The sequence below is a fragment of the Aythya ferina genome, assembly GCF_964211825.1.
Source record: "Aythya ferina genome assembly, chromosome: 7".
NCBI classification, from domain to species: domain Eukaryota; kingdom Metazoa; phylum Chordata; class Aves; order Anseriformes; family Anatidae; genus Aythya; species Aythya ferina.
Genome location: NC_140302.1, coordinates 7,374,334 through 7,397,851, shown reverse-complemented (window position 1 = coordinate 7,397,851; position 23,518 = coordinate 7,374,334). Strand labels below are relative to the sequence as shown.

General features: G+C 40.0%; 1 protein-coding gene across 17 annotated transcripts in view; it reads right to left on the bottom strand.

Moving 5' to 3' along the window:
- PCDH15 (protocadherin related 15) overlaps window positions 1-23,518 on the bottom strand; it is an 883,259-nt gene that overhangs the window by 121,902 nt on the left and 737,839 nt on the right. For all 17 annotated transcript variants that reach the window (XM_084525148.1, XM_084525147.1, XM_084525146.1 and 14 more), the window contains 2 exons: window positions 9,345-9,650; window positions 7,937-8,161 (listed from right to left, as the gene is read on the bottom strand). In XM_084525148.1, coding sequence (XP_084381274.1) covers window positions 7,937-8,161; window positions 9,345-9,650 — 531 coding nt within the window. The remainder of the gene's footprint in view (window positions 1-7,936; window positions 8,162-9,344; window positions 9,651-23,518) is intronic.

Here is a 23,518-nt window from a genome sequence, read left to right as displayed (position 1 = left end):
ATTTCCTAAGGCTCTGTTAATGAGCACACACCACCTTTAAGGCTCTTGCATCGCACCACTCTATTCATTCCTCTAAGATACATACCAAAGCTTGCAAGCAAACTTTTCTTCATGATCCAATATTTTCATTTACCAATGCATTCTTTAATTTATTTATTTAAATTCCAATGAAGTAAGTCAGTACTTCAAAACTACAACTAGTGTGCCACAAGTATTTGAAATAGACTTACGTATCAGCCACAGTGATTAAGTTACAAGAACCAAGGTTAGAGAATCATGTGGTGCTGAGTACCTTAGAGCAGCAAGTTAAAAATCTTTGTGATGATGTTGGCAGGCTAATGCAATGAACTGTGTGAACCGGCACGCAGAATTTTGTCTTTAATTGGGTCTAGTGCTTCTTTGCACAGGGTTTTTTGTTTGTAACTATACAAAATGGAGAGTTGTTAACATGGTATAACTGCCTCTTTCTAATACTTAGTGTTCAGAAGGCCCTGAAATGTCTCATAATATGAATTAAGTTTCATAGTGGAATATGCGAAGCAATAAATGACTTTAGCAGATAAATGAACAGGTAAGTTGAGATCAAAAAAACAAATCTGCTTACTGGCACCACAGTGCAACACTGTGCCTGTTATGCCATAAATCCTGCTAGAAAATAGAAAAATAAGCAGATAAGCAGTTGCATTTTGGATGAAATGCAGCTCCTTTTTTTTCTTTTTCAATGGGAAATTGTTTTTGTTACATGTTAGAAAGGAAAGATTACTTTGGGGATGTAAATTTACTGAAAAACGTAAAAACAAACTAAATTTTATTTTAGAACTATTAGAAGCGGAGGATGTGTTTGACTGTGATTCACCAGTCTTTCATCTTCATGTATCCTTCATTACCTGCATAGTGACTGGCAGCAAATCTTCATTATTATTGTAATTAAATCTCACTATAACATGAATTCCCACCATAGTGAAGCACTGATAGATTACTGCTCACCTGCTCATTACAAACAAGACCTGAATTAATTCATAGTCTTGCAAGGACACACAAAAAAAGTGGCAACTACACACGTGTGTAATTAAACATCTACTGGAGCTGAGTTTGAACCAAAATGTCCTCTCTCCTTGATGACAACCTGTGGATCCACCTTCTCCCATTCTTCTTTTAGTGACCGTTTAAGCATTTTATAAAAACCAAGGCCACCCATTCCACAGCACTCTCCATCAGTGCAGTAAAGGTGCTGTGTTAGAGGAGCAAAGTGTCCTGCTCTAACATTTTATTCCAGCTCCAGTCTCAAGTGCCAGGTTACTGCAACAGAGCTTTGCTTTCCTAGCTTTACTGGGGGCTCTAACTGATTGGTTTGAGATGGTGATTCGTTCAACAAACATCCATCTTCTTCCAACCCTCCTACCTTAGAAAAGCAAAGAAATTATGCTTCTGTGTGTTCTGATTTGAGGCACAGGTTGTTAGGAAAACACAGGGAGCTTTCTCATGTAATCAAGTTGGAATTCGGCACTGCTATGGCATCAAGATCATACTGTGAACAAAGATGGTGAAGGGCCCAGAGGGCAAGGCTTGTGAGGAGCAGCTGGGGGCCCTCGGTTTGTTCAGCCCAGAGCAGAGGAGAAGAGGGGAGGCCTCATGGCAGCCTGCAGCTCCATCATGGGGAGTGGAGGGGCAGGCTCTGAGCTCTGCTCTCTGGGGACAGCAACAGGACCTGAGAGGACAGGATGAAGCTGGGACAGGGGAGGGTCAGGCTGGTGTTAGGGAAAGGGTCTGCACCCAGAGGTGGTTGGGCACAGGGACTGGGCACAGCACCAAGCTGCCAGAGGTCAAGGAGCATTTGGACAGCACTCTCGGACACACAGGCTGATTTTGAGTGATGCTGTGTGGAGCCAGGACCTGGACTCAGTGATCCTCGTGGGTCTCTTCCAACTCTGGTTATTCTATGATTTTGTTATTTGCTTCTAATTTGAATATGAATGTTCTCGAGAAACAAACTGATGAAAGACCACTGAGAGCAACCAAATCAGAGACTTTACCTGTTACATGTTTTCACTTGGTTGGCTGGTTTCTTTTGAGCACAGTTTCCAAGGAACGGGAGACTTAGCACAGTGACTGTGAGAGATGCAAACTCACCCCACAAAAAGTACTAATCAACACATATAAAACATGACCCAAAAGTATACAACTTGTAGCTTTTCTTTTGACCTACAATGCATGCAATTGTACACATGCTTAAGAGCAGTTAGATCAGCAGGTGGCTTCACTATTCAAATCCTACTCAGTAATCCGAGTCCTACCAACGGAGAGACAGAGCTAATTTTTGTCTTTATTAACTGGACAATTTTAAGACAACTATTTGTTTTCAGAACACCTCAGCCAACAAGTCTTTCCAAAGCACTATTATTTTAAGCCACTTTTATTTCCAGCTTGTAGTTTAATGCAGAAGTCAACTAGGAATCACTATTCATCCGCTTGCTCCATGCTACCTGATTAATTTGTAAGACTTCCTTGTTTCTTATGGTTATGTTTTTACCTGAACATAAAATACTGTGCCCTGGCTAACAAAAAGATTTTTCAGTTAAAAAAAAAAAATAATAAAATAATAAAAAAAATGAAGATTGTATGAAATCTCAAATTACTCACTGTAGATATATTGCTAGCAAAGCAGTGACAGAAACAAAATCACACCTCCAGTCTCCAGTGCAAAAGTTTATAATTTGACAACAGTAACAAAGAAAAACAAACAAACAAACAAACAAAAAACCCACAACCACCACAACAACAAAAAAAACCAACACCTCTTCTCAGTAACACAAGAGGACTATTTTAAGTGTTGTATCTCCTCAATGTCACACTTCTCTTGAAAAATTAATTTGACAGTTGCACTTCGGAACTCTGTCCCTAAGGACAGATGGTACAGTTGGTTCACCAAATCTGGAAATTTATTCTGTAATGTTTCTAGCAGTCCACTGGGATTAAGGCATGGCAGGAACTACATGAAATATTTTGTCATCAGATTTGTAATATGGCATTGCTAGAAACATACCAATCAGTTTTTACTTATTCTTCTGGCTCTATCCCTTTGAATCATCTGTCAGAGGTAACAGCACCATTATACTATATACTCTACTTAAAAAAAAATAAAAATTTCCTAGAAAACAGAAGGAGTAAGAAAAAGCAGTTATAATAAACAAGAGACAAACTAATACAAAAATAATGATGGTACTACTAATAAGAGGAAATCATAGTGTAAAATATGCAAGCATCATACAGGCCCCATTTTACACAGATTCTTATAATGTAATGTGTAGGGAACACATTACTCATTTAACAGCAATCTAAACTGGGAAAAAGTTAGTCCTTTTTTCTCTGAAGAAGCTCTACTACTACAGTAGTTGTTTGCAAACAGTAAATCCTGATAATAAGCACACCATTGGAACAGTAAGGGTTCTACTTCTTCCAATCCTAGAAAACATTTATATTGTGAGGGGATGCTTAGAAGTGCCATAGGCACTACGGGCTCTCTAAGCAAACTCAACCTTCCCAGGCACCGAGTGAATGCAAACCTTTGCCACTTTCCTGGTGAGAGAAACGGTGCCTCCGCAGCGGGAAACCACTATGCAACAGCACACAAGTTGTCTCTTGGAGGTGCTAATACTTTCTTGCCTTAAACTTAATTTTCAAGACTTACAAAATTCACTGCTTCTAACCCTTTTTTTTTTTTTTTTTTAATCTATGTGCATTTGTACTAAAAAAAGAAAAAAAAAAAGGCAAACAACAACAACAACAAAAACGTACAGTAATTAGTTCTGTGTTCTTGATTACACACCAGATTACCACCACCAATTAATCAGGATGAACACTTGTGTAACCTCTCCAGCCATCCCATATTAAGAATGACTCATTAGGACTTTCCGGTAAAGCTACATAAGCAGCAAGAGGAAGAAAAATCTCAGGCAAGAGGAACTCCATGCTACCTACACTATTCCTCCTCAGCAATACTAGAAACAATGCAACAGCATCTGATTTATAAAACAGGAAACTAGAGAAAAATGAGATGAAATTTTGTTTACTTTAAGACTATCAATATTACTTTCCGGCTAAATGCAACTTCCTAAAGGCATATTCAAACACAGGATGATTTTCCTCATTAAAAGCACAATTAATTCATTATTTTTCCTTCAATTTCCTTCAAATAAGGAATCATAAGTCAAGCACTGTAAAGAGCCACTTGGCTGCAGCAGTGGCAAAGAACATATTTTAATACTGACATGCAGGTAACAGATGAAGTTGTTTTGCAATCTGTGTTTTGATCAAGTTCAGGGAAGGTTAATATAAACTATTTGTAACTTGTCATGCCAAAGGCTGAGAGTCTAAGGAAAGTCACAGCGTGTATCCACCCTCATCCTAGCTGCAAAGCTCAGTGTGATTACGAGTGCACGGCACTGCTGCTCATTCTCTTTTATACCACATAAATAATATATGACACCATCAGGCATTGTCCATAGTTGGATAACAGAATCCTATCACACAGGAAAAATTACAATGCTCATGGTTAAAAATTGGACTGTGAAAAATGACAAATGTTAACAGAGGAGCACAAGACCAAAAGGACTGGAAATCTCTTTAATATGAGTAATACTCTAAAGATCATAGGGACTGAATTCCTCATGGTTACATAAATTCCCTGTTTGGTCTTATTACTGCCTTACTGATTGCTCCTGCTTTTCTCTAAGTCAATTTTGAGTTATTAAAGTCTGCAAGCTGCATAACTACTGTTATGGGACCTACAATACACATGCACATGGTTTATTTCCTATTTGGGGTCACAAACACTGTAAAAAAAAAAAATAACCACACTCTAATACCTTCCTCTAAATAAAGTAAAAATGTTTTTATTACTAATAGGAAAAAGATATATCCCGTTCCTAACACAGAGCAGGAGCAAAAGACAAGCTGAACGGGAAGGGCTCCTGCAGAGCCACGCAGAGGGATGTACATCCCCACGCAGGAGCACCCTGTCTCTGAACAGAGGCTCTGAATTGGCAGAAGGTCTGGCAGAAATCTCCAGTTTTAAAACCTCTTTGATTCCCTGTGCAGACATCCTAGCCATTAGCTAGAAAATTGTAAACTACTCCCATGAAACAATGAGCATGCTTATCAGGAGTTATCTATCATGCCCTACAGCAGCAGCCTGGACCACAGTCAGGATGGCAGAGGAATATATGACCAGATTGCAATCAGAAAATAGACAAGTGAGGATCTCTACCACACCATGCAGAGCCTCACGTCACCACACATTTGAGCTCTAGGGCCAGATTCAGTGCTCTACTGGAACAGATGAGCACCCTGTGCCAGCCTGCCACCACGTGCCCATGCTGGCCCTATACTAGAAGCTATTCCCAGTACCTCTGTCCCCAAAGGAACCCCTGCCCCATGTCCTCTCCTCTGCAATGACTGGACCTTCTGCTGCCACCACAGACACACCACCTCTCTCCCTTCAGAACAAGGGTAGGTATGGGTCTTTTCCATCAGGAACAAACCCAAACTGCACTGTGATGCACTGGGCTCTGTGCTCCTTCTGCATTTTTCTCACTGAAGGCCAGCTATGTGCCTTGCTCCTGCCCCTGCCCCTTGAGGCTCTGTCTCCTGAATCTGCCACTCAGGGTATCCTCTTGTGGACCCTTCTCATACCACACAGGTAGCAAATGGCTCTGATTTCTATTTCCTTTTTTTTTTTTCCATCCCCAAATTATTTTTATTTATATTTTTTTATTTATTATTTTTATTTATATGGAAAGTTCCTCTGTAATCTCAAAACAAACCATTATTTCTTTTCTAGATCTGTCTTGTAATCAAGGTTCTAAATTTTTACGATCTCTCTGACGTGTACCCACTAATGGCAACTGTCTAACACAATGAGAGATGAAAAATTACTTTTTCCAAAAGCCTTTCCCCACTCATGAGTGCCACTGACAATGCTACTCTCCTACCTGCCAATCAAGGTCAGAATCTACCCATTATCTTAACACAGTTATTCAATTATGTCCACTGATCAGTTGCAAAAATCAAGCCGTTGCCGGGTATGATAATACACATTAAAAATCCCCTACAGCCCTTTCTTCCCCTTTCCTACATAATCTATAGAATGCTTGCCTTTGCTTTCAGGCCCTGTGCTGTCCCCAACAACTGCAGAAATTTTTACTCTTGGTTCAAGCACAGTATTCCAGCTTCTCACACACCGCCTTTCACACACCAATTATCATGCCTCCTTTTAACTGCTCATGTGTGCAAAGTTTGCAGGGAAACAAAAACAAAACAGAAAAAAAAAAAAAAAAAAAAAAAAAGATCCTACTAATAATCCCATCCTTCTTAAATTCCCTATTCTCACAATGCCTCCTGGACAGTGTCCTGTTACACCGCTGCTGTTACACTAACACCACCAAGCAGAACTGCACTGCTGCGTTGTCCGCTCAGACTAATGAACACCACATAAACGCACAGTCATACAGCCATGTCAGCCCCAGCGTACAGACAGCAGCTTTTCCATGAACACACTCCTATTTGAGAAAAGCTATCTTCAAATTAAAACAAAACAAAGCTTGATTCTTGCTAAAAAGCATCGACCTGGGAAAAAGTTTCTTCTAGAAAAAAAAAAAAAATACTGATTTGAGCAACTTCCTCCTTGAACAGTATAGACAAATAAGGCTCACGGAACGATGTGAAAAGCTATTTTTGCCTTTGATTCACTTTGAAAACACCAGTTCAGAGGGCAGCCCAGTAGGAAGCAGAAGCACTGCATCTCAATCTCAAGCATTTTACAGAGACAGAGAGGTACTGTAGAAGCCTTCTTATGTTGCCATCAATGCTAATAATCTGAGACATTTACTGTTCCTAGAATAATTCAGAGCTCAGTAGAGACCAACAAACAGAATTACTCAAAATCATCTGGCAATCCATAGCATCTGCAGATATGCAGTAAGCTGAACCAGAGACTGATTCATAAATGCTAAATATTTTTTGCAGACTTACATTTACACTGAAGTTGCCAGGTAGGAAATTTGTATTTGTAAGATATGCTTTTTCTACTTGCTTCTTAGCTGAAGTGCCAGTAATTAAATTCTCTTGTCTCCCACCACTGACTGTTCTTCACTGACAGTCAACAAAAATGAAACAACCAGACAAGAGGATTTGTCTGACTGGCTCCAGAACTGCACCATTGTAAATGCAAGGAAACAAGATTTAGAGTTTCTAAAGCATCCTCCCCTTTTGGACACAAGCACATCAACCAACTGAAGATGTTAAGTGCTAATGCCTCTGTTACAAGCGCTTTTCATTTGTGGATCCTCCCAAAAAGAATACCATTATCCCCATATTGCTGGCAAGACAGCAGAAACACAGGTGATGCTGCAACTCAGCATAAAAATGATTCATTGCAAAAGACCACTGAATAAGCCTGTTTCTTTGCAGCTCTATATTTTCAGGTAGCTGAACTGAAATGTAAGGCACTGTGTGCCACATCAGCACTCAATACACCTGAATGGTTCATAAAATTACAATTTATGAGAGCTTTAAATGAAACGTGATGGTGTCATTTTTGCAAACAATTCCATTAGGTACTTATTTCAATCTTTCAGCAATCCTAAATGACTAAGTGTTTATGTATTTGTCAGGTATTCTTGTACTTCATAAATCTATGAACCAAGATTTAACTACTTAATTGCATATAGCAAAATAATTATAGCTGTTATAAAGTGTATATTTAGCAGAACAAGTTGCTGTCAGAAAAAGCCAGTAGCTTTCTGCAAGCGAAAAAAGTAGGAAAGCAGACATACTGCTACTGTGCTCTGGTGGTTCATCAGCACATCTGCAAGGGTCGCAGAGGTATTTTGTACCAAACAGGAGAGGATGCTATCAGCTGAGCCACTACTCCTCTTACCTTTACTCTCACGGTGACAGTAGCAATACCAGGAGGCATAGTGCCCTTGCTATCGAAGGCTTCCACAAGAAAGGTGAAAGTTGCTTCTGTGTCGGAGAATGACTCGTAATCCAAGGACTTCAGAAGTGACAACTCGCCCGTGTACTTGTTCAGTGCAAAATACTGTAGTGCTTCCTGCGTCCGTATTCGATAGGTAACATTAGAACCAAGATCAACATCCTTCGCCTAGACCATGCCATACAGAAAAAAAAATAATTAAGGCAAACAAAATCCATTTTACTAAACAAATCCCTACTATGTTAAAAACATAAAAAGGCAAGTAACTGCAAATACATATAATCTCATTATATTATTCTAATAGTATTGGATAAACTTAAAAACTACTGCACAAACCCAAAGGAGAAAGAACACTTGAGGTTATTAAATCCAGAGGTACCTGCCACATGAAAGGGACACAATATTCTGTGCAAGAGTCACTGGAATTTTGTTCTGTTCTTGGTCTTTTCCCTGGGCACCTGCTACTTGCCACTGCCAGGGAGAGGATGCTGGGCTAAGCAGACCATTGATTTTACCCCGTAGAGCAGCATGGATGTTTTTATTTCATACCAGTATTTAGACAAAGAATATTAACTTTCATTAGGAATAATATTATGCAATTGCTTTAGCTGTTAATTCCACTTACAATTTACCTGCAGGCAGCTTCAGATAAAAAATATTCTTGATGAAATTATCCCACGACAGATTCTTCTCATTAAAATCTGCTGACTCACATTGTGAGGCTACATAGACTACTTATGGGAAGTGAGTCTCAGCTATCTTTAGAGATCTAGCTCAGGATGAGTGAGATCAATTAACTATCACGTGTCTAAATGGTTTGTCTTTGTTTTTATAGTCAACAGAGAGAAGACACCTCAAGGTGCCAACTTTACTCCAGCTATCTTAGATGACAAACTTAGTGTTAGGTCAATTTCTTCCAGAAGCAACTACTTAACACCGTTGACTATAACGAGGTTGGACATCTAGGTTTGACTTCAATTCAGTTTGAATCAGCTGAGATAGCACGCTATCAACACAAACATGTAGGAACAATATAATGAGCTTTCAAGAACAAACCAAGTGCACTTCACATGTAAAACAATTATGACACTTACGACAAAAAATATGACAATACTAGTGTTGCTCAATTTATTTATTTATTAACTAACTGCTCTTATTTCCAAGTGAACCCCCAAAATATTTCATGTACCTCTTTAATGGCCATGAATTTTTCAGTCTGGTAGATATCAGTCCTTCCTTGACTCCAGTCTGCATTCTTTTAGTTCAGTCCCACTGAGAAGTTAACTAAGAACATGCTTAGTACTGCACAACAGTTACAAAACATTGTCTTCACTCTGTAATGCTTTCTTACCTCTATCTGCAGGAAGACAGTGCCAGGTGGTAGATTTTCAGGCACACAGACAGTGTAGGAAGCATTAGTAAAAACAGGGCTGTTGTCATCAATATCCAGCACCTTGATTGCTAAAGTTAGTGTTGAACGGCGGGGGTCCACAGCTCCATCTGTTGCTTCAACGATAAGTTCATAATAGTCTCTTACTTCTCTGTTCAATTTAACTGCTGTGTAAATGCTACCATTTGACGTGATTCGGAAAAGATTGTTGAAATTTGCCAAACTATAATGAACTTGACCATTAACACCTGCATCTGGGTCAGTGGCCTAAGAAACAGAAAAAAGTACCATGTTTTAATGCACATTTTAAATACAAGGGACACACCTACGTGGGAGTTGCAAGGTAAGCTAAGATAATATTCTATGAAGTAGTAACATCTGTGTGGCTAGTCAGCATTTCTTGTTCACAGCAACTTGGCTCTCACTCAAATTTTGTTGAAGAATAAAAAAAATATTCTACAAAATCAAACCTATTAATCTGCAGTGATTGAAGGCACCTTTCTGGATCTCAGATGAACTTCAGGAGAAAATACACATTTAGATGCTCAGTCTTGGACATCATCTGCAGAAAACAATCTAGATGCTTCTAAAGCCAGGCCATTAGGCAGTTATAATGCTCAAGTATCTTCAGAGTTGGGTGGTATCTGAGGAGATTTTTTATTTTACAGTGCAATTTAGGTGTTTTGTAGCTACCAATCATTAAGGAATCCATGCTTATATGGATGCAGTTCGCAGACAGAATGGACACATTAGTTAAAAATCTTAATTTAACTTAAGGTTGTTACATTTAGTGAATTTTTTATCATTGCTCTCTGAAGAACTACTTAACTTTCTACAGTTTGTACGTCATGTTCTTCAAAATCAAATGACACCAAATTTCATCCTTATTCTTCTACACACAGAAAATGCCGATAATTGCAACAGATAAATGTTTAGATTTTGTTCAATTGGTATCTTAAGTCTCGTGTAGCGATCTAAGCCTCAGATTTCAGTATCAGCTAAATAGTTCTTGTTATTGTGTTACTGCCCTAATGGGGATGGAAAAGATTCAGCCTCATTATTCCTAAAGGCACTAGAGCATAATTTGAATGCTGACCTCTTGTTTTTCCTCCTTTTAATTAAATTAAAGCATGATGAATAGGGCCATGTAAATTAAACAAAGGCCATTTAGTTAGAAAGGCGTTTTCATTTGTTTGACATCATAAATATGGCTACAGACATCTGAGAAGATGAGAAAAGATTTTCATGTTTTGTTATATGAAAAATGCTCAGGAAATTTCCATGAACATTTAATTCTGGTGAAGGTGTTAATTTTAAAATATTGTAACAAAGCCATTTATCTTCCTAGAAATCAATTAGAAGTTAATTAAAACTTTTAATAAGAAAAATTTCACTGTGTTTTCCTCCTGCACTACATCAATGCGCTAAGCAGTAATGGCTATAACTTCATAATGACCCGTCAATGGAGAACACATCCTTTGAATTGACATCTTTCAACGTATGGTTGATTTACGTAAGCTTAGAATCAAATCTATTTCCTGATAGATGACAAACAGGAAAACCATCAGAAAGCGAATGAAGGAAGAAAGTTTCAAGAATACAGTAACAAACTGTTAGCCCACTGAAAGACAAGCAAAGTATAGGAAGTGAAGAAGTCAGCTTCTGGGTAAGACACAAACCCTAAGCTTCAAAACCTTACCTCCAATACATGCATGAGGTCAGTCCTCATATTTAGGCTCTAAATTAAGCCAAAATCCTTAAGTAGCAATTAAATTGATGCTAACTGACCAAGACCAAACAGAGTTTAAAATAAAAACTGAATATACGCACTAAACAAAGTTAATCCTTAACACTACTATCACTGAAAATCATGAAATTAGACCAGGCAAATTTTTACTTTTATTACTAACATTAACACACTCAAGTACAGTTTAAAATAGAGAAACATGTAAAAAGACTTCCATAATAACAGCACACTTTGCAACTTGGCTCCAAAAACATGACTACTTACATTTAAACTCATTTGTGTACATCCTTGGGCATTAACATATTTTTCACATTCTGCAGGACTGATGTGCTTCCCTATATATTATCAAATCCAGTTAAGTTAGCTGTTGGATGACTTTTTCTAAAACAATGCCATCTGAAGGGTATAAGAAAGGAGCTCCTCCTTCCATGCGAAAATCATCTCCTGGAGCCTCTCAGATCCTGTGGGCATGAGCTCCATGAAGTCTTTGAAGGAATTGCAGGTGGCACTGTGCTGCCTGTTCCTGCTTGCAGTTGCAGCTTTATATCGAGACGGATGACTTGAATCATCCATGTTTCATAACCATGCTCGACACTACCACGGAGAAGCTCTGTTAGTAATATCCCAATAGATTTAATATAATTTGCTCTTTCTCCACATATAGTTACCAGAAGGGGAGGAAAGGGAGCCAGAAAAAATTAAAGAGGGAAATATAAGAAATAACAGATCCCATGACAGGACGACAATGTCACCACATCACAGGTGCTGGAGGTGGTGAGAGTTTCTTCCACTGCCACTAACGGCTGAGAGGATGAGGGCAAGCTTTCATACAGAGACACTGCAGGTATGAATCCAGGCTTCATGGGCAAAACTGGCTATGTCAGTCTTTCTGGAAAGAGCAGGATTTTACAGAGTACCCATGTAAAGCACCGAGCTCGACAAGCTGAGCCACAACACACTACAGACTCAGATAAGGAATCTCTCCTGATGTTTTGACTCTGCCATCTGCTCCCAACTTTGCTAACCAGTGCTTTCTGCAGCTGTTCCCCAAATCTATTTGCTAGGAAGTATGAACAGATCTCAGCTCTGGGATCTCCAGTGGCTCCACAACGAGCTCCCTTGTCTCTTTGCAGCTCTAACAATGCAATACAAATCACAGGTATCATTTTATCATTTTTCTCTGGACTACACCAACAACATTAATCTTTTTTTTTTTTTTTTTTTTTTTTTAAATTAGGTAAGGTCCTGTAGGAGTAATAAAAAACAAGGCAAACACTAAACATAAAACTGGTCAGATTTCTTTCTATTCCCCATCACACAGTACCTTTCTCACCCTAGCCTCCAAACCCCAACATACCTAATCTCATAGTGTAAAAAATATTCTTACGAAATGAGAGCAGGGTATGTATAGAACACATCCTTCTCCCCCGAAGTCTGTCCAAGGAATACCACTCCTCACCACAGCAGAATGTCAAGAGTAGACAACCAAATAAAGAACCTATTCACTCCTGCCTTGTTACACCCAGAGCTGGGTGACAAGCAAGAGAGAGCCTGAAGTACTCTCAGCTGCCACATGAACACTCTGGTAGCACTCGAGTTCCCACCCCAAAATCTACTGACACAGTCTGCTGTTTGATCCCTTGCAACCACATGCAAGACAGGCCTGGTAAATTTAGACAGGAAACGAAGCTTATTTTGCTATTCTGGGTAAAAGAAATATTGGGAATCATCCCTTTATATGCTCACAGGTTTTCCCCCAGTCTTATTCCAAGTGGTTCAACTAGCTGGTGGGCAAACGTTCCATGCTAGTGTTACCCAACAGAAGAGTTTAGGAATTCACTTAAGTCGCTGTGGCCTGACCAGAAGGGATTTTGTTGGGATAGAGGAGTCTCCTTCACAAAGGTCCAAGGCAATTTGTTTTTGTGAGAGCACCTGCAGAAGTATAAAATACTTAGAAAAAAGAAAATAAACAGAGCTTAATGGCTCCTCTTGCCAATGCCTGTGACAAGAGATGCAAGAAGATGAGACCAACTTCAATTTCTTTATCTCTTTATGTTCATTTAGAGACAAGGAAAGCATGCTCTTTGGAAGAGTCTCTAGTAACTACTGCTGCTGTTATCAGATCCACAGGACTAGTACTCCATTTCCATCTTTCACAGGACTACCTTACAAAGTACTGCATAGTAAAACAATCCTATAAACCCAGGAGTATAAAGGAATCATTATTTTATTTCCCAGAAAATATATCCCATGTTTACCGGAGACAGCATGATCTACAAGATGATAACCTTTATCTGCTGTGATAAATCTGAATTGGCATTACCAACCATGCTTCAATACTACTGAGACAACCTCAGGAGTATGAACCAACAGTGTTCCAGGGTAACAAATCATCTTCCTCCATTGCAGCTTGAAAATACAATACAAAATACAAGCTGTTGAAAAACAACTTGAAAAATACAATTCTGGGAGATCTGAATTACCAGAATATCTCTTAAAGGATCATTAACTCTGAAATATAATGACAAATGCTTAAATGGTGATATTAATTATATCATTATCATTCTTTAAAAAAAAAAACTCCTAATAATATCCACAACTCTTGCTCACAACAGGTAGCAATGGGATTTAAGCAGGTTAATTGAGGATTTACACTTGAACTGCTGGAGCTGGAAAACAGCAAAATAAAGCAGAGTTGTTATTCATATTTGTCTATATAGTTGAGGCAAATATGACAGGTACCCCCTCATTCATGCTGAAAGCTGAAATACTTCTTTGGGACCACTCTTCTGCCAATCCCACCTCCCCCAAATTAAATTTCCCTGCAGGTCTTCTTCAGGGACACAAGTTCCCCATCATCCCTACCCATCCCAACAAAACCTCTGGCTGGCAGCCAGTATTCCAGTAAATACCGCAGCTCCAGGGAGGGATAGAAATTGTGCCGGAGGATACAAAGGGTGCTGTCAGTGGGAGCTGGGCTATTGTTTTCATGGAAGATAATAGGATTTTATTATTATTATGGGTTTAAAAGATTCCCAAACCCTTCGATTGTGTCAAATAGCAAATCAAGTGTTGGTGGGAGTGCTAAATTGGATTTTGTAAATGTTTTTCAGAGAGATTACTGTTTGTGTTCATAGGACAAAATTAACATCTCACAGATGCAGTAAGAGGCCACAACAATTCGAAACATTTCTGGCCTGGTATTAATTTAAAAATATCTTAAGTAGGGAAAATTAGTCATTCCAGAAAGCTTGGCATTTTTCTTCCTTGTAATTCAGAAGACTTTTCCTCTTTCATTTCTTTTTGCCTGCTTTTACACATTCTTTCATTTTCCTATTTCATTTATTAAGTGCTCTAAGGAAATGAAAAGATTAGAAAGTACCCACAGTTTTGAGAGATTTCTGTCAGTTTAACTCAAGATAACATCAAAAGAACAATGAAACATAGAAATACTTTTGTCTTCCCAGTGTTGTTAGTATTTTCTCACATATTCCTCTCATGCTTCAGGCAATTAGATTAATAAATCAGGCTCCTAAACATACATGCTATCACTGTATGCCCATTACAGATAGCTGTCATGCTCCCTGGCAGACCAAAAACCTACAAGAGTTTATTTCTGTGGAGCTTTCTACAAAGTTGATATTTAAATTGCTCTATTCCTATAAATCAGATTTATTTATTTTTTAAACAGATTTGCAGGATTGGAAGACTGCTGGTTTTGTACAAGTTTTAAATAAGAAATGATGTAATGCCTTCACTCTGTGTTCATGCTCAATCAAACGTATACATACTTACTTGATTTTGCTATGTAACTTCTGATACGCCACAAAACTTAATATTAGACCACAAAACAACACAGATGCTTAGTTACAATGTGTGACAAATCTTAAATGTTCTGAATATTGCCCTGCGCAAACTGACTTGATGAAGAAAGGTGATATAAAGAATACACAATAATATGGGATGTTGTAGTATCAGGTGGCAGATTCAGAGGTCTGTCACTGGCAGTGACAGTCCAATTGGATTTAGCTGGTCTAAAAAAAAGTGAGGAGGCAAAATAAAACTCACTGGTACTCCCCTCAAATTTTGCTAATCTTTAAATTTCAAAGCAACACTTCCTTCTTTAAAAGAATGAACTAATGCCCCCCTCAGCCCTTAGAAACTTTAGAAAAACACTAGAGGTTTTGGCATATCCTCCAAGAACCTTTCTATAAAAATTAAAATTATCTTATTGGACTACCAAGTCATCATCCCTACCAACTTATCCTTTTTTCACAACTATATTTAGATTTGCTAGGGTTAAGATATCACATGGTAAATTTTCTAATACAGACATATTTTAGCCATTATACAAGATGGAAGAACCTTTGATAATTACTTTCCTTGTCAATGTTAATTCCAGTGCATCTGGATGGAGTGTTAGTCTGGAAAACAATTAAATGTGACTCTAAATAAAACTGCATAATAAGAGCAGTTAAACACCACAATCAAATATAAAGTAAATGAAAATCTGAAAGCCCATGGCTGCAAAAGCATGATTTAATGGGCTGGTGAACCTCCTACAAAAATTAATCACATTGTAACACTGAAACATAGATGGGCTGTCTTTGGCTGACATGCAACCAGCTCCTAAACTTAAGAGACTTGCACTGTCTGTTTTAACTTGAAAGATGAGTAGAATTTTTTCTTTCACGAGGAGTGTGTTATTTGGCAATGATATGATCAAGCAATTCAGGGATTAATCAATGAATAGACACAGTAGCAAAAATAAAAAACAAAAGCTAATTAACAGATTAAATATATTGTTTCAAAACTCCACATTTAGCTGGGCTCCCACGGAGTTCTCTAATGTCTTAATGCAATGTGAAGTTATTTTTGTCATTTCTCCAGACTGCCGGCTCTCTTCATGTCACTGTCTAATTAGAGAACACCAGATCCGAGCTGGGTAACAGCAGCAAACATTTGGATTTGAAACTACTCATCTTACCATTCAGACTCTTGGTTCTGTTCTGTATTCTCTTATTCACTTAAGATTACTTAAAGGAAATTCATTTTCTTCTATCAATTAGAAATATCAAGGCCATGAACTCTGAATATTACAGAAAAAGCACACCTGACATGTATCTCAAGAAAACTTCAACTTCTCCTTCTACCAGGCAGTCTTCAGAAAGAAAACACTAAATTAGTCACAGAAAAAATATCTAGAAAGAAAAACCACAGCCAAAAGTTAGGAGGCCCAGAATAAACTATTCTAATTTGTAAGCTCAGGAAAACCATAGTTTCTTACCCCAGTGACAGAAATCTGGACAATCAAATCCAAACAGACAGAATTGGCCATCAAAATACTAAATGGGTCATGTAGTGGGGATGGGAAAACACTGACTCAGATGATCTACTATAGCATCAGGCTGAACGGAGATAGGTGAACAGCTTAAAACAACAGACTGGTGTAATGAAGACAAAAATGGGAATTCCTTTTGATACAGAAACACTCAGGCTCTCAGCAATAAACTGCACATGAAGACGGTTTAAACGATTCTCTAGTGACAAGCGTCAAGATTTCCACTGCATTAAACCACAACTGTTAACACTCTGATGACAAAGATGGAAATTGGTGTACAAATACAACATCAGAAACAGGAATCATAGAATTATCATAGAATTGCTTGGGTTGGAAGGGACCTCAAAGACCATCTGGTTCCAACCCCCCTGCCATGGGCAGGGATGCCACCCACTAGATCAGATTTACCAGGGCCCCATCCAGCCTGGCCTTGAACACCTCCAGGGTTGGGGCATGTGCTGCTTCTCTGGGCAACCTGTGCCAGTGCCTCACTACCCTCTCTGAGTGAAGACAGTGAAAGAGTGCAACTTTTGAAAGCCACTTAGTTTAAAAAGTCACCCCAGTTTCCATATATTATAGGCAGAAAAGAGCCATTTGAGCATGGCTGCAGCCACACACAGTGAAATAACTTACAGGTATTATACAGTCCCCTGGGGGTGTGAGCAGAAAGCAGCTAATCCTGGCCTAGCACTGCTGGTCTGAGATGGAAAAAATTGCACGGATCTATGACTCCATCTATTTCTTCTCATGATACAGGTTTGGACTTGAAACCATGACACCCAACTTGCTTTAGAAGGTGGAAGGAATTTTTTAACAGGTGAAAATACAAATAGAAGCACGTGACAAAGACAAGTGCTTTAGCAAAGGCTGCCTCATCGTTTCTTCTCATCATCTAAGCAAAGATGCAGCGTTTATAAATAATCATGACAATTATAAAGTTGGGGAGACTGTAAAAGGGCAAAGAAAGATAAAGCTACATTAAAATATACAATGAATACTATTCATACAAGTTTCTCCTCTTCACATTCTCTTACTTTTCCCCCCTTCCATGTTAGAAAGAACCTCTTCCCCAAGACATATCATCCCGAGGAAAGGCAAGCAGCACACATAACATTTAGTTTAAACCAGAAACAAATTCCAGCACCTCTTCTGTACACAACTACAAGCACCATTCAGCCAAGCTGACTTCAGCATGCCCTATCATGCATGCGCAAAAAATCCCAGACAGACTCTCTAGATGCTGTGATTCCGAGAAGCTGCAATCCTTTCAGCCTGATCAAGTATTGATCAACTATATGATCAAGGATGACAAACCTGATGTGGGTTGGGCAAGAGGAAGAATAAAAGCACTTGAGCACATACATGCATGACTTACTGGAAATACCCTTCCCTCTACGTATCTTATCCGAAACATCTCACATGGAACGGAAAGCCTGTACCTCACCAGTGTCACTCGGACAATTCAAATGAGATGGTGTTGAAGGTCTTATTAAAGATCTCTCTAATCAAACACAGAAACACCTTTTTTAATAAGCATGCAATAAAATGAAGGACCCAGCAAAGCGACCTTGTGGTGATCCTACTATTTGTAAAAAGCTACACAGCCATTACAGAAATAAGCACAAAGAGAACCTCAAAAATAACAGTGTACAAGCTCTTTTGCACTGGAAAGTAGCAGCTCATACCTACGCATGCAGACACTGCATAGTCGTACCTCTAAACGGTTATACAGATATGCTAGTCATATGGACGCACACATTGCAACCAAATACAAGTCTCCATTTCTGCTGGTTGTGGTTCATCTGCCATGCTATAACTCTCAAATCTTAAATTCTGATGCATTTCTGATAGTCTCATTTTAAGATCTTACCTGTTTATATTCCTTTTTATATGTACCAGATGAATTTAAAAGATGTTGTACGGTAAAGTATAACACAGTTAGCAGTGGTCGTGGATTCACTCTGGATATTTGAGATTTACTTCAGAGGCCTTGATTCTACTCCTCTCTTCCCCAAAGGCTTAATTTTTTTAGCTTCATAGATGGTCCTCTCCTGCCAATGATTCTCCTTTTTCATTTTTTTTCTGGTCTTGTACTTTTTCTCCTTTTCTCCACCTCTAATTTTTCTGCACTTTTCTAAAAGTACAGGAGCCATGAGATTTTAATTTCAGAAGCTGGTACTTATAATACAGGTGTGGTGTTATCTACAGTGCAGTTTATATATACGACAATGTAGAAAGTCATACCCTGTTCTATGAGCTTTTGTGCAGAAAACAATGATAATGGTCATTTATGTAAAATGAGATCTGTTTCTGTGCTTTCTACAACAAAATCTTGTAGTGTAATACTTCATCGGCATTTGAAGCAGTTTTCCTATATCCAGAGACACAGGACAATTTAGATGTAAGGGATCTCCAGAGGTCATTTAGTCCAACAAAATAAACCTTACTGACATCTGTGAAATTTAAACTGGGCTTTAAATCACGAGACTTGCAGGTTTTACCACCTTGTGAATTTAAGTAAAAATAGAAATTTGTAAGAATTCACTAATATTCACAGACAGAAAACTCTGTTAGGAAATTGGCATCATAATTACATTCTGTTAGCATTCAAAAATGATAGCTGCTTCTTTAAACAACACATTAAAAACAGTTCCATACCACTGAAAGAAAAAGCATCTAGAAATCTGTAGACTGGTACCATGCAGGCTGGTGCAGTGGCAGGCTGCCACTGTTTTGAAGTGGACAGAGGTTACTCAATACTAGATGCAGGTAGTAGTTCACACTTATTAAACAGGAAAATAAAATATTTTAACTTTGCAGTGGAGTTAAGGAAAGTTCTCCAACGCTCATCTTTCCAGTAAGTAAAATTGCTCCATCCTAAAGAGCAATTTGCTTATTTTTTGAGAGTTTGTTTTCCCATTTAAAAATAAGAAGCAGATGATAAGAGATATCTCATGCGTTCTGTGCAAACAGCTTTTGTTACTGGAGTCTATTTATACTGCCTTCATATTAGGGAAAATCTAAGGTCTAGTGATACGTGAGCATCTGATGAAGGGTTGGACTGTTCACTGCCATGTGATTGTTTACCCATGTTTTCCTTCTCATCTCCTTTCATGTTCCTGTATCTCCTGGGTCACGGAGGGCATTTCAAAAAGTGATCACTTACACAAATTTCTTCCTATAATTAATAATCAATAGGAAGGGGAAGTTAAAGAAACTGGGCAAACTTTAAAAAACAGATAAATGGAAACTTAGTCAAGGGTGGTTTGGGGACTGTTTTCTCTCCTGGGCCCCACCAGGCCTTATAGGCCCCAACAGCTTCTTATTTAACCACAGACTGCATTTTAAAGTTCTGTAACAAACTACAGAACTGCCTTTCACTTAACAAGAATGCAAATGTGTTTGCACATTTTGCAGCCAATACACTGATTCTCACCTATATTTCATCCCACTTTTCCACCTCCCATGTACCTGATGTGGTACTGACAAACACTACACTGCATAATGCCAATCATTCAGATGCTGAATTCTCCTGCAGGACCTCAGGCTATTTACGACTGCAATGGATGATAAGGTGCCTGAATTTTTAAGCTTCTGGTGTGAAGCTTTTGGTTTCCTGTTGGTCTTCTGTAGAGAACTTCATTCAGCAATTCTTCTCCTGTCTTGTTGGGAGATCCCAATGATCAGACATGAAAGAATTGTAGGGAGTCTAATAAACCTCTGACTGCTCTCATTTAGACAACATTCTATAAAATAAAAGGGTTTTGAAATACATTCACTACACTGTCAGCCTTATCCTTTCTAGCTTTTGTTCTTTTAATCTTCAGTGTGCTCCTCAAATCCCCACAGGCAGCACTCCTGTGCCAGCGCCTCCACGGACTTCAGCTGGCATACAAAGAGCCACGGGAGCGGCAGATCACAAGAGCACTTAAGTGTTAATACTGCCTCCAGCACCTAACGAGCCTTCCCCTCTACCACCAGAAATCTTTTCATTGCCTTTGTTCCGTCTCCCCCGGGAAACAAATTCCCAAGTACTACCTAAGCCCTTATGGGAACCCCTTTTCAAGTCCAGCTTTCCCACTTAAAACAAATTAGAGCACAGAATGCACAGAATTCTATCATCTACAGCCAGAATCATATATGGGAGCATTCGACTTAATTGTGTCCTAAGTCACTTACATACTTACCTGTATCATGGGAGAGAGGACAAAAGGATATAAAAAAAGGGTATAAACATTACTTTTTTTTTTTTTTAAAAGAACAGCTGAGCAGATAAGAGAGAAAATTTTGCAGCCTTGGGAGAGGATAGAGAGAAAGTCTAATACAGAAAATCCAGAACTGGAAAAAGCAATTACAACAGCTTCTCACATGTTATACAGACTATTTCTAACATTTTAATAATAGATGCTGATAAATTTGTTACACTTTTACCTTTCTTGTAATTGACATTGTAGAATATATCCCCAAATTTACCTACATTATGGTCATGTCAACTGGCAATTAAAAAAAAAGTAACAGTAGCTGCTGCTAATAATCAGTTTAAAAAAAAAAAAAAAGACTTCTGGGAACCTTCTAAGAAGAAAATACTGGATATTACTAGAAAATATGTTCTGGATTGCACTGCTCCCTGATCCCCTGCAGCTTTTGCACTGCCCAACACTGCAGTCCCCTAATCTGGTCCTTATCTTGCTAATACGATTATGAAGATACTACACTACTTGGTAAAGCCAAGGTAAGCAACTTGCACTGGTCTCCCTGCATCCACAGAGCCAAGTGATACCATCCCAAAGTTACCAGTTTGTCAGGTATGATTTGCCCATCCATAATCCATCCTAGCTGTTCCCATTCACCTTCTTATTGTCTATTTGCTTGGAAATGGCTTCCAGCAGGCTCTGCTATCTTCCTAGAAACCAGGGCTCACCAGCTTGGAGCTACCTGAATCCTCCTTCCTGTCATCCCCAAAGATGAGTGTGATGGCCAGGAGCTGGCAGGGCTCATTGAGAGGGCTTTAAACTAGGTAGGAAGGGGGATGGGGCTGAGGCTAGGATTGTTGGGGATGTGCCAGGGGGAACGATGGCAAGGCCGGAGGATAAGGCAATGGCCCAGCTGAAGTGCATCTACACCAATGCACGCAGCATGGGTAACAAACAGGAGGAGCTGGAAGCCATCGTGCAGCAGGCAGGCTACGACTTGGTTGCCATCACGGAGACGTGGTGGGACCAGTCTCATGACTGGAGTGCTGCAATGCCTGGCTATAAGCTCTATAGAAGGGACAGGCAGCACAGAAGGGGTGGTGGTGTGGCTCTCTATATTAGAGAGTCTTTCGAGGTTTAGAACTCGAGGCTGGGAATGACAAGGTCGAGTCCCTTTGGGTTAGGATAGGCAGGGACAAAAGGCTAGTGTCCTGGTCGGGGTCTGCTATAGACCGCCGAACCAGGATGAGGAGACGGATGAGGAATTCTAAACGCAGCCGACAGAAGTTGCAAAATTGTCAGCTCTTGTACTCGTGGGGGACTTCAACTTCCCTGACATATCCTGGAAGCACAACACAGCCCTGAGAAAGCAGTCTAGGAGGTTTCTGGAGAGCGTGGAAGATAGCTTCCTGACGCAGCTGGTTAGTGAACCTACCAGGGGTGGCGCCCCGCTAGACCTTCTCTTCACAAACAGAGAAGGACTGGTGGAGGATGTGATTGTCGGGAGCTGTCTTGGGCAGAATGACCACGAAATGGTGGAGTTCACTATTCTTGGCGAGGCCAGGAAGGGGACCAGTAAAACCACTGTATTGGACTTTCGGAGGGCTGACTTTGAGCTGCTCAGGACACTAGTTGGTGGAGTCCCTTGGGAGGCGGTTCTGAAGGGCAGAGGGGTCCAGGAAGGCTGGGCGCTCTTCAAGAGGGAAATCTTAATGGCGCAGGAACGGTCTGTCCCCACGTGCCCAAAGACGAGCTGGCGGGGAAGAAGACCAGCCTGGCTCAACAGAGAATTGTGGCTTGATCTTAGGAGAAAAAAGAGGGTTTATAATCTTTGGAAAAGTGGGCAGGCCACTAGGGAGGACTTTAAGGATGTAGCTAGGCTGGGCAGGGACAAAATTAGGAAGGCCAAAGCTCATCTGGAGCTCAATCTGGCTACTGCCGTTAAAGATAACAAAAAACGTTTCTATAAATACATCAACACAAAAAGGAGGACTAAGGAGAATCTCCATCCTTTACTGGATGCGGGGGGAAACTTAGTTACAAGAGATGAGGAAAAGGCGGAGGTGCTCAATGCCTTCTTTGCCTCAGTCTTTAGCGGCAATACCGGTTGTTCTCTGGATACTCAGTACCCTGAGCTGGTGGAAGGGGATGGGGAGCAGGATGTGGCCCTCACTATCCATGAAGAACTGGTTGGTGACCTGCTACGGCACTTGGATGTGCACAAGTCGATGGGGCCGGATGGGATCCACCCAAGGGTACTGAGAGAACTGGCAGAGGAGCTGGCCAGGCCACTGTCCATCATTTATCAGCAGTCCTGGCTATCGGGGGAGGTCCCAGTTGACTGGCGGCTAGCAAATGTGACGCCCATCTACAAGAAGGGCCGGAGGGCAGACCCGGGAAATTACCGGCCTGTCAGTTTGACCTCAGTACCAGGGAAGCTCATGGAGCAGATCCTCCTGGGAGTCATCACGCAGCACTTACAGGGCAAGCAGGTGATCAGGCCCAGTCAGCATGGGTTTATGAAAGGCAGGTCCTGCTTGACGAACCTGATCTCCTTCTATGACAAAGTGACGCACTGGGTGGACGAGGGAAAGGCTGTGGATGTGGTCTACCTTGACTTCAGCAAGGCTTTTGACACCGTCTCCCACAGCATTCTCCTCAAGAAACTGGCTGCTCTTGGCTTGGACTGGCGCACGCTTCGTTGGGTTAGAAACTGGCTGGATAGCCGGGCCCAAAGAGTTGTGGTGAATGGAGTCCAGTCCAGTTGGAGGCCAGTCACTAGTGGCGTCCCCCAGGGCTCGGTGCTGGGGCCGGTCCTCTTTAATCTCTTCATCGATGATCTGGACAAGGGCAT